At 55.3% G+C, this 18,434-nt stretch overlaps 1 protein-coding gene across 7 annotated transcripts; it reads left to right on the forward strand.

Moving 5' to 3' along the window:
- Positions 1-1,253: 1,253 nt before the first annotated feature.
- NACA (nascent polypeptide associated complex subunit alpha) lies at positions 1,254-18,118 on the forward strand. 7 transcript variants are annotated; one of them, XM_030554646.1, is made up of 11 exons: positions 1,254-1,361; positions 2,980-3,051; positions 7,470-7,550; positions 8,605-9,703; positions 10,271-11,595; positions 14,568-14,653; positions 15,162-15,239; positions 15,781-15,927; positions 16,294-16,422; positions 17,254-17,376; positions 17,991-18,118. In XM_030554646.1, the coding sequence occupies exons 2-11, from the start codon at positions 2,982-2,984 to the stop codon at positions 18,003-18,005; spliced, it is 3,153 nt and encodes a 1,050-aa protein (XP_030410506.1). In that variant the 5' UTR covers positions 1,254-1,361; positions 2,980-2,981; the 3' UTR covers positions 18,006-18,118. The 7 variants fall into 7 exon arrangements, with proteins under 7 accessions (XP_030410506.1, XP_030410508.1, XP_030410511.1 ...); XM_030554648.1 differs by lacking the exon at positions 7,470-7,550; XM_030554647.1 differs by lacking the exons at positions 1,254-1,361; positions 2,980-3,051 and adding an exon at positions 4,397-4,528.
- The last annotated feature ends 316 nt before the right edge of the window (positions 18,119-18,434 follow it).

The raw sequence follows: 18,434 nt of genomic DNA on the forward strand, positions 1-18,434 counted from the left end.
AATCTCGCTTAAGTGGAGTAGGACTAAGTTTAAGCTGAACTGCAGTAAACGTCTCTCAAATCAAAGTTGGAGCATCTCCAGTGATGTTTTCACAATTTAAATAACCTGGGAGTAAGCAAGGGCCCAGTTTTGTGGGGACGGAAAGGAGAGGGTTTGTGTCTGACAGTGAGGGCAGGTTTCTTAGAACAGTGGTTCTCAACCAGGGGTACGCAGAGGTCTTTCAGGGGGTACATCAACTCATCTAAAGATTTGCCTAGTTTTACAACAGGCTACATAAAAAGCCCTAGCGAAGTCAGTACAAACTAAAATTTCATACGACTTCTTTACATAGTTCTATATACTGTACACTAAAATGTTAGTACAGTATTTATATTTTAATCGGTTTATTTTATAATGAGATGGTAGAAAGGAAGCCATTTTTCAGTAACTGTGGCTATGATGCTTCTGTGTTTTTATGTCTGATTTGTAAGCAATTAGTTTTTAAGTGAGGTGAAACTTGGCCGTAAGCAAGACAAATCCAGCTCCAGCAAGGGGGACAGTCGTCTGGAGAGGCTGAGAACCGCTGGACTCGTTGGAAAATCCGACCTGCTCCATCGGGCAAGGAGACGCCACGTTCCTTAATCGCAAACACAACCCCCCATCCCAGCTGCATCTGTTACCCGGACAGGGTGGGAGATAACTGGGCCAGGGAGCAGACTTAACCCCCAGTTTCCTCCTCAAGGAGCAGCTGAACCCCCATCCTGGCCACAGCCAGGATGGGGGGGGGGGGCAGAGCAGGCAGCAGCTCTTTGGGACCCCCCGACTTGGGGGTCCAGGTCCTGGCAGAGATGGGGGAGTAACATGGAATAGCCCCTGGGTGAGGAGAATGGGGGGGTGTCCTTTAAAGCAGGGAGCAGCCCCTGTGACTAAGGGGGTGTCCCCTCACCCTGGTGGGGGAGGGTGGGGAACAGTTCCTCACTGGGGGGACCCCCTAGCCCAGGGGGGCAAGGAACAGCCCTGACGGGGGGGGGTGTTCTCTAGCCCTGTGGGGGAATGAAGGGAACAGCCTTGACTGGGGGGAGCCCCCTAGCCCTGGGGGGGAGGGCAGGGAACAGCCCTGACTGGGCTCTGGGAAAGAGGAGGGAGGCGCAGGGAACAGCCCTGACGGGGGGGAGGGGCTCTGGGAAAGAGGAGGGAGGCGCAGGGAACAGCCCCTGCTGGAGCTCCCTATCCCGCGGTGGGGGGAGTAGGGAAGAGCTCCTGGGAAGAGGGCCTTGTGTGACCCCTGCCCCGGAAGCTCTCGCTCGCTCTCCCGGAAGCACCGCCCCCTCCGCCTCAGTCTCTCTCTTTTCGCCGCCATCTTGAAGCCGGCTCCCCGCACAGTGAGTCCCGCCGCGTCTATCCGCCGCCATCCGCCCCGCCGCGGGCCCGGCCGGGGGTGCTGGGGGGCCCCCGGCCCGGGGGGGAGCAGCCAGGGGGGCCGGGCCTGGGCCCCGCATCGGCGGAGCCTGGGTCCCAGCTACTGCCCGGCTGCGAGGAGGGGGCTCCCGGGTGGGGGGAGGAGGGGACCGGGCCCTGCGGCTCCTGAGTGTGGGGGGGGGGCGCGGCAGTGGAAGCCCCTCCCCGGTACCTGGCGGGTAGGGGGTGTCCCCCCCTCCTGGGCGCGGGGGGTAGCAGGGCGCCTGGTTGGGAGACACTGAGGAGCAAGGGGGGGGGTGTCCATGTCTCCCCCGCTCCCGTCCGCCTCTGGGGTGGGTGACGAGTTCCCGCCCCTTAGAATAACTTTGGGACTGGGGAGTGTGCCCATCCTGGGCTTTCAGGGTGGGGCTGGGGGGTCTGAGCCTCAAGTTTGAAACCCCAGAACCGTCTGGAGCCCCCACCACTTCGCCTCCCGGGTCTGACTCAGCCCTTCCTCCTGCCCCGGTAGATAAACCAGATCCCCAGTGCTGTGCTGACTGGGTGGGGTTTTCTGAGGAGACCTCACAACCAGAGGTGCTGGCGCTAAAGGTCGCAGGGGGGGCGTTTCACAATACAGGATTGTCCCAGTGCCCTTGGCCAAAGCGTCTGGGTCCTGCGATCTCCCTGTACTTCCTTCAGCGGACAGGAAGAATCTGATCCTTGATTTCCACCAGCTCACCCTGTGGCCTCTGACAAGTCGCTTCAACTTTCTGCCCCTTCATTTTTCCTCTCAAGTAGGGAAGGACTCCCCTCTTTGAAACTCATGAGTTGTGAGAGCTGAGTGAAGTCTGTAAAGAGCTGTTGGCCAGGTCAAACGTGCTGCGTATATGGGCCAAGAATTATTATCTAGGCCACTGAGTTTCACAGAAATATAGGGGTTGCCAGTGCATTTCAGACACCAAATCCATCTAGCCTGGTATCCTGTCTCTGAGTGTGGCTGGTAGCAGAAACTTCAGAGGAAGGTGCAAGAACCCTACAGCAGGCAGATGAGGGATTATTTGACACATAACAGCCCCATCTCTCTCTCTCTTTCTCTCTCTCTCTCTGGCATTTTGATCTCTCATAGATTTGGTTTTGTCCTAAAGCACAAGAGTTCATATCATTTCCATTACCTGGGTTGGCATTAACTATAACTCTGGATATTCATGATATCCATATGAATATGCAGTTCCATTTTTAATCTTAAGTTCTTGGTCACTGTGATCACCATTGCAGATCTGTTACTTCTGAGGACATGCATAACGAGTTTACTTACTTGCTGGAAATGGGAAATGCTGTGATACAAGGGTTTGGTAATGGGAAAGACAACTTAGTTGCAATTTCATGGTGAAATAAAATTACAGCTTCTCTTTTGTTTGTTTTAAAAGTTTTATGAAACTTCCTTATTTGTAGCCACACAAACATGCATCTAGTTGGGTTTCCTGTTTGTGGGAGAGACATTAACTGTGAATGTCATGGGATTTTTTCCTCATAGCTCCTCAAATCCCAAAGAACTGAATCCTTCACTAATGGTGGCATCTGTTTTTTCTTTCTTGCTGTCAGAAATGCCTGGTGAAGCGACAGAAACCGTCCCAGCCACAGAGCAGGAACTGCCACAGCCTCAGGCTGAGACAGGTTAGTGTTGCTTTGCTTTATTATACACCTTCTGAAAGGATCCCAAAACTCATCCACCCTAAACTTCAAGAACAGGTGAAGCCAGTTTGTGGGGAAGGAGAACAAGAATATTTTGACCATTGGTGGCTTTTGGAAGTCTACTTAAAAGCCTTGACGAAGGAAGGTTGAGCGCAGGTAACTTGACTGGGTTTCACTTGCTCAAATGGATGAGTTAAGGGGGGTCTTTGAGTCGAAATGGTGGTAGCATGCTTGAAGGGCAGTAAGGGATCAGTCGATACTGTTGCCCAGCTGTACAACCAAGGCTTTGGCAGTGTGTGATGTGCAGAAATACTAATTGTAAAACACCAACCTGCTTTCATTTAACTAGTGTTCTGATTTGCTGTGGTTCCTAAGTGAAACACAAGTGTGTGGGTCTCTGCTGCTCTGACCCCGGGGTGAAATGCTGGATGTTGGTTTCATTGCTCTTGGTGCCTTTTCTCTTAACCACACATTGTTTGGCTGCTGCTGTCGTACAAGGCAGAACTGTTTTGTCCCACGGCATCACCACATGATTGTGTGGGTGTTTCTCGCTCAACCAGCTCAAAAGCCACTTCATGCCAGCAGTGATACTGGTTATTAAATATATGGTAACAATCTGAGTCGGACAACGCAGTCCCAGTGTAACCAGCTCTGTGTTACATGGCCTACAGTGGAATTGCAAAAGCATGCTTGGTACGTTCAGTAACATGCTGATTCCCTCCATCAGGGGATGTCATCAGGCATTTGTAACCTAATATTGTTACAAGTAACACTGTAAGTCCTAAGTAGTGAAGCAGATTAGAGATACTAATTTTTTTCAGCTTGTTTTCTTTGTGTCTGTAAGAGCACTTGGCGTAGTCAATTTCACTCTTTCCCCTGTACTCGTTTCCCATATTGCATGTGTAGGTCTCCCAAAACAGCAGGGGGAGGAGAGAAACATTTTAAAGCCATAGGACAGTGTAGCTATAAATCTGCAAAGATTTACTGGGTGCTGAGAGGTTCCTTTTAACTCCTTGAAACTAACTAGATAACAGATTCTGTCCAATGGAATGGCTAAAAGTGGACACAGGGAGTAACATGATGCTTCAGCCAGAAAGTTACAGCGGGGTTTGGCATTCACGGCACATTGTAATGCACCGCTGATGAATGTGCTGTATGAATGCCTGACTACTCTTGGGAGGGAGGGGGGAGTTGAATCGAGAGTCGGTGCAGCTTTAAAAAAAAAAAAAAAGCAACAGTATCCTGTTTGCGTTTTGCAGTGTGTATGAATTTAGTAAGGATTTTCAAACCCACTGTATGTTGTGCTTCTCAATTGTCTCTTTTGAAGGTTTCCTGGGTGCCGTGATCCGGTTAGCGAATAGTATGGCCTTGTTTGCTACATTTCTGCCTAGAGGGTCGGGGCACACTGCATGACTGTAGGATGGGCCTGAGGCGTGGGGAGCCACACAGTGCATGACTGGTAAATGGGGTGAATTCTGTCCAAGGGCTGTGTGAGTTTGACTTGGGGACAACAAGAAAAATTGAAACCATATGAATGATGGGGGAAAGGTTTTGTGAAGGGAAATAACCTCGGGGGAGGTGGGTGGGGCTAAAGTCCAGGTCTCAGCATGATGGATTAGTTGTGCTTGTTGGTCATGAGTCAAGTAGGTAGCTCAGTTTGGCCTGCAGTATTGTCATGCTGTCGTTTTCTTTAAATGCCTCATTGAGGGGTAGCTGCGATTCCTATTTCAGGGTAACTTCCCAGGCACCATTGGTGCCCTTGGGTGAATACAGAGCTGCAGCATCCCAGGGCATGGTTTTTCTCTGGGTCTCCGAGGATAACTCACACATTTTCCCCACTGTTGATGCTTCTCATCTCTTGGGTGTCTTCCCACGCCATGGAGTATATAAAGGTTGGTGGGTCTTGGTAGTAGGGGGTGTGTTCTCACCAGCTGATGCTATTGCAGTAACTCCTCCCCCTGCCCCAGGGGAAGCAAGCTGGGCTCTCACAGGAGGGACACTGGCAGCTGAGCAGACTAGAGCAGTTGCCACCAAGAGTCCTGAGGTGACAGGCAAGGGTTCCCAGGCTGAGGCTGTACAGGCTGAAGCTGCTCTGGAGCCTTCAGGTAGGTCTCAAGTTACTACAGGAGGTAGAGTGTGGGGAGTGGCGCAAAGAGTTACCCTGTCTGGCTCTGACTCATCTAGAGCATTAGAAATACCAGCTCCGCATTGAGCAGACTCTTCTGAAGCCTGGTGGGGCTCTAATAACATGTACGATTACATGCATTTGTGTGACTTAATCTCTGAGCTGGTTTCATCGCACCTCTTGCCACCCTAGTGTATCTCTGCGGGAGTTAGAGTGGCCTGTGGAAAGAGCGTAACGCAGTGCTGAACTCCTGAGGACCGGCAATATGAGGTTTTGTTTGCCACCCCTGCAGCCCAGTTACTAGGAGCGTCACCAATTGTTTGTGGCCTGAATGAAATCCACTGCTCCTGGGCTGGCAGGAGATGCCCCTGGAGCACACTGGGGGGCATTAGAGCTGGTGGTTGCATGGCAGTCGTGTCTCAGTGATGTCCAGAGTGATCATATCTGAGGCATCTTGAGCGAATGTGGAAGGATCAACAAGGCCTCATGGAGACTGGAAAGAATTTTTCAAAGGGAAAGTTACAGGAAATGCCCCCTGCTGCCTGGTTCATGCTCGGCTCAGCACCTTTCTGAGATTAGCGCCTCTTTGTTAGACTTGGTAATTCCCCTTTAAAAACTGATCCGGTAGCTTCTGGGGGGCATGTGCTGGGCCTTTCTTCCCCCTTGCCACAAGGCTCCCAATTTTAGACTCCACTCTGGGATCTGCCATGTTTTAGTGTTGTACATTTCACTAATGCTGGAAACCAACTCCTGCTCTCTTTCCTTGGGGTGGGAGGGGGCTTTTTTGAGGGGCCTCACCCCACAAGTAAGTAGCATACACACTGAGTACGGAACCGGGCCTAGCTCTCTGGCTCTCAGCAGCTGAGAGATGACAGGTGCTGGTCTCTGACTAGCACTAAACCCGATTTGGGAAAGGCTGAGGCAGGACTGTACATGTGCAGCTGACATCTGGCGTCTGCCAGAGTGAGCAGTCAAGTGACCTATGCAAAGTGTGTGACACATCAACGAGTTGGTCATTCCTACCTGGATCAGGGCTCAGCTCTCGGAACGTCAGCACATAGGGTGTCCCTATTACCTGGTTCAGGCAAGAGCTTAGAGTTTGGCCTGGCGTCTTAGCTAGTGAGATAGGGCTGAGGGGAGTCTCTTAGCATGAGCAGGGGGGTGGCGAGGTTTATGAGGGTGAGTAGGTTTGCAGCTTCCTATATGTCTGTCCCAGTGACACAGCCTCTTCCCGCCCCTGCAGGAGGGTCGGTGAAAGCCTTAGCCATTTGCTCAGTGCAGTGCTGGGGTTACCTTCATGCTGCAGCCAAGCCTTGCATTCTGCATTAGTCAGCACTGCCCTGCTGGGAGAGGACCTGGCCCTCTGGAGTGCGAGTCAGGCCTCAGACTCACAAAAGGCGTTTCCCTTCTGTTCTCAAGCTGTTCAGGAGAAGAACGCAGAGAAGCCTCTGCATCCCAGACACCTGCAGACCTTGCCTCAGGCCTGCTGGGAACAGGCCATCTCTTCCTCACCCTCCTGCTCATCATGAGCCCCCCCCCACCCCATTCCTAGCTCCTGGGAGCCAGTGCTGGTTTAACTGGTGTAACAGCCCAGGCAGCGCTGCTGTTTCTGTTTAACTAGTGGCGTTCTGGGGTTGCACGCTGCCCCAGGTGGCGTGAGTCACAATGTCTCCAGTGGAACTGTACCTGATGGTGGAATATCAACTGGAGCAGGTCAGCCCTTCTCCTTGCCTGACCCCTCTGCCTGCTGCTTTTTGCTAAGCAGATTGCTGCTCATGAGAACCAGCTCGTTCACATACACTGCCAAATGCGGCCTCTTCCCCTGCCCTTCGATACAGACTATGCAGGTTTCTCCCTAGTGCAGTCTCACCGGACTTGTTCTGCCACCCTCTTCCAGAGACCTCGCTGGGTGCTGTCCCTCGGAGGCTTGGGGTGCATCGAGCGCTCAAGAAAGGAAAGGCTGATGCCCCTCGCTAGAGTTATGTATCATGTGGGCAGGCGCGGCTTGTTTTTGGTGTGCAGCTGTCCAGTGCATCTCGCTCCTGACCAGCAGAATCATCAGGACCACGCTGTCCTGGATCCAGCTTCCTCACGCTAGCTTGCTTGGGTTGTGGCCCAGCCTGGGTTTGAACTCTGGTATCCAGAGGTGAAAGTTGAGCGGCACCATTCTCACGGGATCTGGTTTGTCTTGGAAATGGAGCAGGACCTTCTTGCTTGCAGCAGCTCCTGATTGGAAGGACTTGTCGGTAATAACCTTTCACTCTTGCTTGTTTAGCTCCTGCTGTCCCTGCCCCTCCTGCCGGTGCTCCTGCAGCGCCCGCAACCGCTGTTTCTGAGCCTCCTGTTCAAATGTCAGGTATTCTGAACTCATGTCCTGTCCCCCGTGCGTCTCATAACAATGTTTGCTGTGCTGGGTAGTCCATTAACAAAACCGTTTAGCGAAGAGTGCAGTGCAAGAGCAGGAGCCTGGGAGCTAGGACTCCTGGGTTCTTCTCCCATGTCACTGCCGCGTGCCTCAGTTCACTTACGTGTAAAAGAAAACCTGCATTCCAGGAGCACACGAGGCCTTGAATTGCATGGTTGTAAAGCCTTCCTCGGATAAAGAATGCATGAGAGAGCCTGGTGTGTTGGGACGATGAAACCGCAACATTCAGGAGCTGTGTGGCAACTTGGGATGTTTCCTTCCCGTTCTCTGGCATCCCAAGTGCCAGGGCCTAACCTAACCCACCTAAAAAGGAGCAGTTTGCAGCCAGGCTCCTCTTTAATATGCAGGTGCAGCCCTCAGAGACCACGAAGGCCGGCCCGTGATCCTGCCCTCTTTGGATCCTGGGGGAGCCGCCCTGCATGCCTGGGCCTGTCGCTCTGCAGACCACACCTCTGTGTTAGCTGAGGGAGTCAAGCTTTGAATTGGACTGTGTGAAGGACAGGGGTGTGTAACTTCCCCCATGCTCCCAGAATCCCTTTGGGAGAAAAATTGAATGCTTGTACCAGTCTGCTGGGACAGCATCCTCCACCAAAGCCAGAGGGGGATTTCCAGAGCCAGGCAAACTCCGAATCAACCAGACATCAACCACTCCATCTGGCTTGTCAGGCACTTGTATGTAGCATCTAGAAACCCACACAGCGTCCTGGTTTGTGTGTGAAAATACATTGATTGGTCTCCCTCTGGGGAGAGGGGGAGGCATCTGTCGTGTGTGGAGAGCTTTTTGGAAGCCGCAAGGGACGTGGTGTTAAAGGGCCATCGCCTGGTGCCGCCCCTCTGCCCAGGTAACGGAACTGCAGCCCACGTAGGGTCGCGTTGGATAACTCACCTTTCTCTCCTTGCTCCCTTGGTTTTCTGTTCTCATTGGTTCACTTTGTTTCTCTCTCTCCATCCCTTCATGCTGCTCCTTCCCCGGCACTAACTCCAGCTCCTGCCGCTAACCCTGCCCAGCCCTCCTCTCCAAGTGCCCCCACAGGCCTGACTGTGTCACTAGAGCAGCCCCACTCCCCAACCTCTCCTGCTTCCCCTGCCTCCCCACCTGTGGTCCCAGCTCTGATGCCTCCTACCTTTTCCGCTCCCTTAAAGCTCCCAGCTGGAGCTCTTGGCATCTCAGTGCCCAGCCCTCCTCCCCCTGTCCCCCCTGCGGTCCCAGCCGATTCCATCACTCCAGGCTCTCCCAGGCCTGCTGCTTCCCCGGTTACTCCTGCGGGCCCAGCACTGGCATCTCCCTCTGCTACCCCAAGCTCTTCCCTGGCCCCTGTCACCACCCCTCTTGCCCCCCTGGCGGCACCAGCCTCTTCTAGATGCCCAGTTTTGACAGCTCCTGTTTCTCCCCTAACCCCCCTCGTTCCTCCTGTGGCCCCTGTTCTGGTGGCTCCTGCAGCCCCAGGCCCTCTTGCTCCTCCTGCAGTCTCAGCCACCCCCATTGTGGCTGCTGCCTCTGCCCCCCTTGCCCCTCTGGCTCCTGTTTCTCCCCCTGTGACATCAGCTCTGGCTGCTGCTACCCCTGTGACCCAATTTACTTCCCCAGCCCCTCTTGTTCCTCCTGTAGTCACTGCTGCTCGCCTAGCCCCTCTCACATCCGCTGGGGCCTCGGCTTCTCCAGTGGTCTCTGCTGCTGCCCCTCTGGCCCCAACCTCTTTCCCAGCTTTTCCTGTGTCTCCTGCCCCAGCCCCCTTCACTCCCTTGGAGACCTCTGCCCCTCCCCCAAAGACCCCAGGCCCCTCCACGCCCCCCGAAACCCCTGCCTCTCCCCCAGCCCCTCTCCATCCCCCAAAGACCCCAGCTTCTCCTACAGCCCCTGTCCCAGCTCCCTCCATGCCCCCCGAGAGCCCTGCCTCTCCCCCAGCCCCTCTCCATCCCCCAAAGACCCCAGGCTCTCCTACAACTCCTGTCCCAGCCCCCTCCATGCCCCCTGAGACCCCTGCCTCTTCCCCAACCCCCCTCCCTCCCCTAAAGACCACTGCCTCCCCCACAACTCTCCTACTTCCCCCAAACACCCCAGACCCCTGCACAGCCACCGAGACCCCAGCCCCTCTCCCTCCTCCAAACACCCCAGACCCCTGCACAGCCCCCGAGACCCCTTCCCCTCCCCCAAAGACCCCAGGCTCCTCCACGCCCCCCGAAACCCCTGCCTCTCCCCCAGCCCCTGTCCCTCCCCCAAAGACCCCAGCTTCTCCTACAGCCCCTGTCCCAGCTCCCTCCATGCCCCCTGAGAGCCCTGCCTCTCCCGCAGACCCTCTCCATTCCCCAAAGACCCCAGCCTCTCCTACAGGTCCTGTCTCAGCCCCCTCCATGCCCCCTGAGAGCCCTGCCTCTCCCCCAACCCCCCTCCCTCCCCCAAAGACTCCAGCCTCTCCTACAACTCCTGTTCCAGCCCCCTCCATGCCCCCTGAAACCCCTGCCTCTTCCCCAACTCCCCTCCCTCCCCCAAAGACCCCAGCTTCTCCTACAGCTCCTGTCCCAGCCCCCTCCATGCTCCCTGAGACCCCTGCCTTCCCCCCAACCCCCCTCTCTCCCCCAAAGACCACTGCCTCCCTCACAACTCTCTTACTTCCCCCAAACACCCCAGACCCCTCCACAGCCCCCGAGGTCCCTGCCTCTCCCCCAGCCCCTCTCCCTCCCCCAAAGACCCCAGCTTCTCCTACAGCTCCTGTCCCAGCCCCCTCCATGCCCCCTGAGACCCCTGCCTTCCCCCCAACCCCCCTCCCTCCCCCAAAGACCACTGCCTCCCCCACAACTCTCTTACTTCCCCCAAACACCCCAGACCCCTCCACAGCCCCCGAGGTCCCTGCCTCTCCCCCAGCCCCTCTCCCTCCCCCAAAGACCCCAGCCTCTCCTACGGCTCCTGTCCCAGGCCCTTCCATGCCCTTTGAGACCCCTGCCTCTCCCCCAGCCCCTCTCCCTCCCCCAAAGACCCCAGCCTCTCCTGCGGCTCCTGCTCAAGCCCCTTCCACTCCCTCTGAGACCCCTGCCTCTCTACCGAAGCCCCCGGCCTCTCCTGTGGGTCCTGCTTCTGCCCCAGTCTTCTCCATGCCCTCTGAGACCCCTCCCTCTCCCCCAACCCCTCTCCTTTCTGCTATGACCTCAGCTTCTACTGCTCCTCCTGCCTCTGCCCCAACCCCCTCCACTTCCCCTAAAACCCCTGCTCTTCCACCAAAGGCCCCAGCCTCCCCTGTCGGTCTTGCTCCTGCCCCAGTCCCAGCCCCCTACATTCCCCCTGCGATCCCAGTCTCTCCCCCAACCCCTCACCCTTCCCCTATGGCTCCTACACCAGCCCCTCTCCATCCCTTGGTGGCTCCTGTTTCTCCCAGCATGACACCAGCTCTGGTGGCTCCAGCATCTCCACCAGCTCCTATCATCCCTCCTGAGGCTGCAGTTTCTCCTGTGACCCCTGTTTCTCCCCCTGTGGCCCCAGCTTCTCCCACTTCCCCAGTTCTGGTGACCCCTGGCTCTCCCCCTGTCCCAAAGGCAGCAACTGAGGCTTCTGCCCCTGGCTCTGCTCCCGCCTCCTCCCCTGAGCTGCTCCTTGCTCCCCAGAAACCAGCTTCCTCGCCAGTTGCTTCCACTGACCTCTCTGCCATTCCCCTTACTCCAGCGAGTAGCCAAGCCCCTGCGCCTCTGCCCACTTCCCTCGCTGAAGAGCTAACCCCCCACACCGGGCTTCCTAAACCATCCCTGCCTTCCTCCTCACCTGGTCCTGCGCCCGAAGCACCAGCTAGACCCCCCGCCCCCGTCTGTGCTGCTACCATCGATGACGACGAACTGCCGCCTCTCATCCCTCCCGAGGGGCCTGCCGGGGAACTGCCTTTGCAGCCGATCCTGGTGGATCTCTCCTCTCCCAGACCTGCTGTGGCCCCTGCTGAGGCCCCAGCTCCTCTTCCTCCAGCCAAGCAACCCGTGCTGAAGAATGACAAGGGTATTTGCGGCCTCGGTTTGCTGTGTGCATGGAGTGTCAGCGGCTGCCCACCGAGTACTAACCTCCTAGGACCTGTCGGGCCTCAGTCCCCCCCACGCACACATACATATACACTTCGGCTTGGTTTGTTAGCCTAGCCTTTAGAAGTGATGTGTCATGCTATGTAGTGAAGCCAGAATAACCCTGTGCTGAGCCATGGTGAGCGCTGACCGGATCCTGGCGGGGGTAAAGCCTCTTGTACGTGGCGTCCCAGTATCGGGCAGGTCACAGCCCGCGGCCCACTCTTGTGTTGGGCACCAGCTTCTGCCGTTTGTTCGAGTGCAGTTCACGTCACTAATGGAGGGGTCTGGGGGACGCCCTGAGCATGGGGCTGGCTTGCAGGGTGGGTGGTTTGAACGCTGTTGCGTCTGGACCAGCGTCACCAGAACTGCGTAGGGCTTGAAAGGCCAGTCGGAGCCTCCCACATGGATGTTTCTCCAGTGCCTGCTGTGTGTTTAATCCATTCTTCTTCTAATTCTCCCAATTCCCTCAGCTGGCTAAGCCGGCCAGGAAAGCTGTCCCTGCCCCTGCTCCGTCTCGCTTCATCCCACCCGTGCTCTGCCCCAGCCCCGCACCCTCTCCACCCCTTCCCTTGAGCTAGGTCCTGGGAGACTGCAGCAGGGGTCAGGCGCACCTTTCACTCGCCGGGCAGCGGGGGGTGGAGTGACCTGGCCCCAGCTAGCTTCCAGCTGTGCCGCTGGTGAGTGCTGGGAGGTTGTTCCTCCCTTCCGTCCCAAGGATGGGAGCCAGGAGAGCAGAGCAAAGTGGGCTGGGGCCGGGTGACTCCACTTCCTGCTGCCTCGTGAGTGTGGGTTCAAGCCCAGCCTGCAGTTGCCGAGCAGCAGGAAGTAGAGTGACCTGGCTCCAGCCCACTCCGCTCTGCTGTCTTGTGCTGGGGGATGGTTTTCCCCATGCCCCCCATGTCTGCTCCTGCACCCCACAGACCTTGGGAGCAGTGCCCCCTCCCCCCCCCGTGGAGGCCCATGGAGGGGCTGCGAAGGGCACCACAATGTCTAGGGATGGCCCTGCACAGAGCTGTAAACACCAGAGTTAAACAAGGAAGGCAACAGTTTACAGAAAATCAAAAGGTTGGCTTTAGCATCCCGGCAGGGTCACCTGTGGTTATCCTTTTACTTCCCTAGAAGCAAGTTTGGTGTTAAAATGTGTCTCAGTGGCCTGTGATAGTTCTTAGCGTGTGTGTGGTCAATTGACCCATCTGCCCCCACTTCTGGGCCACGGGAGAGTTGCCGTATGTCACTGGTGGTGGCAGCCTGCCCGATACACACTCTAACCAAGCTGCATGCAGCATTTAGTGCAGGGCCCAATGGTCAGGGAGTGAGTGGTTGGTGGGTCTGTCTAGTTACCGAGCCTTCTCTCCACTCCCAGTGAGACTGGGGCATGTGGAAATAACAAATGGGGCTGGGTTGGTGCCCTGGCTGGTCTTCATTTCTGAACTGGCTGTGAGGACAGGAGAGGAGGGTTGTGACTCGCCCCTCCCGGTCTGCACTGGGGGTCGAGTGTGGCACAGACAGATGCTGCTTCTTCACTTCCGTGCTGTCAGGCACGTTTCGTTCTCCAGCACATCGCCTGGCTTGTAAGCTACCTACACCCACTGCAGCAGAGACTTGTGTGAACTGCCGGCGATCCTCCGATTCTTACCAGAACCCGGGCTGCGACCCAGATACGCATCCAGCGATGCTGCTTCCTGCGAAGAGCTCTTGGTTTAATTGGTGTCGTGCCATCCCCTTTAACAGAGTCCTGCGTGGGCCTGGCTTTGCGCAAAGACACAACATAACCCTGCCAGTTCAGGGGGAAGTGTAGCCAGTTTCCCTGCTCTAGCCCGAGCTCTTGCAATCCCCCGCTTTGCTGTCATCTAAACAGACTGAAGAGGGCTTTTGTCTCCCCTACCCCAGCTGGGTCCCTGGTGATGCGAGTTCTGCGGTGCTGACTCGCTCTCCCGGTGTTGTCAAACCTGCTTTTTAGGGTGATCAGACAGCAAGTGTGACAGATCGGGACAGGAGGTGGGAGGTAATAGGAGCCTATATAAGAAAAAACCCCAAATATCAGGACTGTCCCTATAAAATCAGGACACCTGGCCACCCTATTGCCTTTGCATTTGTTTATCATCTGCTCCTGCCTATCACACGCTTCACTGCTGGTGAATGTAGAGGTTCCGGCTTGGAGCTGGATCCTGCAAAGAGCTGAGCACTAGTGACCCCCACTGATTTTAAAGGAGATGGGGAGGTGCCCAGTGCCCTCGCTCAGCCCTCTAATTAGGTGCAGCTGCTTCCCCACTTCGCCTGGGGGAGTACCTTCCGCTCCTTCCTGTTTCTCAGCTTCTAGACGGGACAGAATACCAACCATCCCCCTCGTTCTCTAGTTCACACTCCCTTCCCTATCCAAAATCCAGTGGCAACTGTGTAGGCAGGGTCTGTAAACCAATGGCCTCATAGATACCAGGTTCTGATCTGCCCCAGTCTAGTTGTTAGAGGAAGCAGGAGGGTATGGAGCAGGCAGTCATGCAGTCTGGCCCAAGCCAGCCTGACTGCTAGGCTTCTGTCTGCTGCTGCACAAGGGTTTTTCCCCCACTGTTTCAGAGCACTGGATTTCCAGTGCATTTTGTGCTACTAGTCTGCATTGTCCTCCTTGGATGTGCCTGGTCCTTTATTACCCAGGAGGGATCAGTGAGGGGAGAACTGCTCCTCTACCAGGTTTTGCATAAGTTTATTGGCCTGAAGTTCATTTCGGTGTGAACTGGGGTGATGAAGCAGTGTCAACCCTTTGGTATAACAAGACCCTAAACAACCCCATGGCAAGACTCTGCCGGAACTGGGCAGCTTCCTTGGCCCCTTCTGTTTCCTCCAGACTTGCCTGCTACTTCCCACAGGGGCCCACGCTGGAAAATTTCGTTTGTTGCACATTTGTTTCTATAGGGTCCGGCACAGAATCCGACAGTGACGAATCGGTGCCAGAACTCGAAGAACAAGACTCTACACAGGCCACCACACAGCAGGCACAGGTGAGGGGTCCGCTCCCCGCAGCTGAGTACATGCGGTGAGGCTGAGTTGCAGTATCCCTGGCTTCTGGAAGTGAGCGAGGCCCTTTCATCTTCGCGCTGTGTAGGGCTGTGATCTGTGAATTGAGTGAGCCCAAGCAGTCACTTGAGGTGGACATGAACATGCATCTCTCACTGTGCTCACAGATTAGGGGGAGGGTCCTTGGGAAATCCCCATTCTTTAATCCACCCAGATGCATCCCTCCTAGTCCTTGTAGATCCTGTCTCAGCTAGCTCGCAGCGCTGTGAATGCTGGCCACTGGAGAGTCATGCCCGCAAGCAGAGCAGTTCTGTTCCTCTCTCCCTATGCTGCTCTCGGTGCATGTGGCGCAGGCTGTGTCCTGAACTCAGCTCCCCAGCATGGCAGAGCAGCAGTTTCTGAGAGACCATCTCAGCTGCTCCCCCTGCTGTTAGTTCCTTGGGCCTCTTCCCCAGGATTTCCTAAGGTCCCACTTGTTTTCTGTCCCTGCAGCTCGCAGCAGCAGCTGAAATAGATGAAGAACCAGTTAGCAAAGCAAAACAGAGCCGGAGTGAAAAGAAAGCACGAAAGGTAAGAGAAGATGGCAGTGGGCCCAATTCCTCGCCCTCCCTTAGGGTGTCAGCCAGCCCCGCTGGGAAGAGGAGTGGCTCTGCCAAGATCTCAGTGTGCATTGGGGCTTATATCCGCTGGGCCCCTTCGATTTAATCCTGTCGTGCCCAGCATTGTTCTGCTTGTATAGAGCAAGGCCTCCTGTGCTGGCAAGGCTGGCACGGAACCTAGGAGCACTTGTGTGATGCCTTTCTCATCCAGTGACCTCAGAGGCCAGCCCTGGTGACCCCCAGCTGAGGAGGTGTGCCCGTTCCAGAGGAGAAATGGAAACAGAGAGGTGACCTCAGGTCACCCAGCAAGGCAGTGGCAGAGCTGGGAATGAACGCTGCCTCCAGGTTCTCTCCATTCTGCCTCTGTCTACAAGGCTTTGAAGGCGTCTCGGCCGCAAAAATGTCAGAGGTTTCTCTGTGGGATCCTGATGTCCTGAGCCGATGAGCTAGTTACACCCTGGCCTAGACTGTCTCAATGAACTATTTCTCTTCCCTTCTCCTTTGCTTTTAAGGCAATGTCCAAACTGGGCCTTCGCCAGGTCACAGGTGTAACCCGAGTTACCATCCGGAAATCCAAGAACATCCTCTTCGTCATCACGAAGCCAGACGTGTACAAAAGCCCCGCATCAGACACCTACATCGTCTTTGGCGAGGCAAAGGTGAGCTGAGCCCGCTTGTGGTGGGCGGGTGAACATCTGACCGCTCTTTCAGTCTGTGTTCACAGCAGCGTGGTGGCCCAGTCAGACCTCGGGGTTTGCAGTTCTGTGGCGTCTCTCTTCAGACAGAAGTGTGCTTACATGAGTTTCCCTGCTGCTGTGTGTGTGTCTGGTGGGATGTGAGTGGGCTCTGAACCCTCTCTGCGGGCTGGTTTTCTCATCTCCACTGTGCTTGCGCTGTGGCTGACTCAAAAGGCCTTGGATGTCTGAACCTCCATTCTGAAGTCCTGGCATCTCTTTGGGGACAGTTTCAAATTGCAGCCTGTTCGCCAGCATCTCACTGTGCTCTGTGCTTCTCCCAACCCCCAGATCGAAGATCTGTCCCAGCAGGCACAGCTGGCAGCTGCTGAGAAATTCAAAGTGCAAGGAGAAGCCGTCTCAAACATTCAGGAAAACACACAGACTCCGACCGTACAGGAGGAGAGCGAAGAGGAGGAGGTATGTGGTCTCCGGGGCCCAGTCATGTTTGGGGTCTGAAACAGAAGTTCACAGCCAGTGCAGTTCAGATGAAAGGACCCACTGTATTAATGTGCACGTGTGGTTAATGGAACATGCTAGCTCCCCACGCTAGTGTCTGCATCTGGCAGGTGTCCAGGACCCCTGTGTGAAGCTGGTCGGGGGTGGGTTCCCAGCCCATTTCCTAGAGGGACAGATGCCTGCCTCACGCAAACCATCATACCGACTGGTCCTCTCTTTGGGAAGCCAGGCAGAGAGCAGGCCTGGACATTTACTGTCCTTCCCCGCTCCGGAACAGGCACTTCTCACCAGCACGGATTACTAGCGTTACTGGGCTCCTGCTGCTGTATGGATTGTGATATCTCCCCGTTGCACTCACCTTCCTGGCATCTGAGCCCATTTGCCCCTATAACACATGCTGGATACGCTGAGACATGGTACCTGGGGATTCCCTGTCCCTTCCACTGCCTCCCTGCCCTAATGGTAGAAAGAAGAAACTTACCCTGAGCTCTGGCCATCCCAGAATCCCCTACTGCGACGCTGCTTGCACATTCCTTTTGAAGCAGCTGGTGCTGGCCACTGTCAGGAGACAGGATAACAGGCCAGATTGAGTCTGATCCAGCCTGGTAATTTCTGTGCTTCCATGAAGCAGGCATTTCCCCAGTCTGCAAGCAGTGAAATCAGATCATGACTGCTGCTACTGCTTGGGTTGAATTGTGGCTCCCCCCAGTGGGCTGGGACCGTCTGTACCTGCACGGCACAGAGAGGTCCGTGCCACCAGCTGGGAGACAGTCCTGGTCTTTTCTCGCTTAGGTTGACGAGACCGGCGTTGAGGTGAAGGACATCGAGCTGGTCATGTCCCAGGCGAATGTGTCCCGGGCGAAGGCTGTCCGGGCCCTGAAGAACAACAGTAACGATATTGTAAATGCTATTATGGTGAGTGGCCCCCCAAGCCAAGTTCCCAGCCAGTCGAGCAAACCCAAAACCTGGGGAGTAGACGTTACAGTTTAGAGTGACTCCTCCCTGGATGGGGAGAACAGGGCACACTTGTTTCACCGCTGACGGGTGTGAGGCGCTTACTGATCAGTTACCATGAGGGCATGTCCCTGCTTACCCCCTCCTCTCTTCGTGTCTCAACCCGCCTGTTCTTCATCGTTCTGGCAGTTTTCATTGTCTGCACCAACGTTGCCATTGGGAATGGGGGGAAATAACAGATCCGATGGTACAAAATCCGCTTGGGTCTGTGTTGTGATGTAAATAATTATTTGGGGGGTAGGCGTCCCCCTGCCTTTGTCCTCCCTGCCCCCCTGTGTGTATCCAGGCAGGATATCGCACAGCTCTCTGCCGTCAGAGTAGCCATAACAGCCTTCCCCAAGGCCGCTTGGCCCCACTTGGTAGATAAACAGTCTGAAGCTCACATTGTTCCGTTGCTTCTGCCTCAGCATGCTGGAGGGGGGTGGTGTGCAGAGCTTAGTGAAGTCTCCAGGGAATTTCAGATCTACCCCCAGGGATAGTTTCTAACCTTTCTCTCTCTCTCTCTCTCTCTCCAGGAATTGACGATGTAGCCATCAGAAGAGAGGAACCTTTTGGTTTTTCAGAGAAGAGTAAAATGCAGCTAAATTTAACATTTGTACTATTTCTATCAATAAATAAAAGTTGTGGCTTATTGTCGGTGAAATCTTTTATTTTTTATTTTGCCTTTTGTTTGCCATGAGGTCACAAGGAGGTGTAACTGCTGATCACAGAGAAGATCCTGGGCCTGACATTGTCTCTCCTTTGCTGTTCCCGGGGAAGCACACCTACTAATTCTAGGGTTTCCTTGCTCAGTGTGAAGGTCCACCAGCCTGTAGGGGCAGCAAAGGGCTCAGAATCTAGCACATGAATGCCTTTGCGAGTGTGGAACACTGAGCTTACGGACACCCGCTGTCTAAAGTTCATCGCAAATTCTAATGTTCAGAGTTTAGAAAATCTCTGGAGGGCTTCATCCCCCCCAA

The sequence above is a fragment of the Gopherus evgoodei genome, chromosome 3 (genome assembly GCF_007399415.2).
Source record: "Gopherus evgoodei ecotype Sinaloan lineage chromosome 3, rGopEvg1_v1.p, whole genome shotgun sequence".
In the NCBI taxonomy this organism is placed as follows: domain Eukaryota; kingdom Metazoa; phylum Chordata; order Testudines; family Testudinidae; genus Gopherus; species Gopherus evgoodei.

Coding starts and splice junctions, on each gene's coding strand:
- NACA (XM_030554646.1), top strand. CDS start 2,982: ATGCCTGGTGAAGCGACAGAAACCGTCCCAGCCACAGAGCAGGAACTG. Junction 9,704..10,270: donor CCCTGCACAGCCACCGAGAC/CCCAGCCCCTCT, acceptor AGCCCCCGAGGT/CCCTGCCTCTCCCCCAGCCC. Junction 15,928..16,293: donor TCGTCTTTGGCGAGGCAAAG/GTGAGCTGAGCC, acceptor CCCAACCCCCAG/ATCGAAGATCTGTCCCAGCA.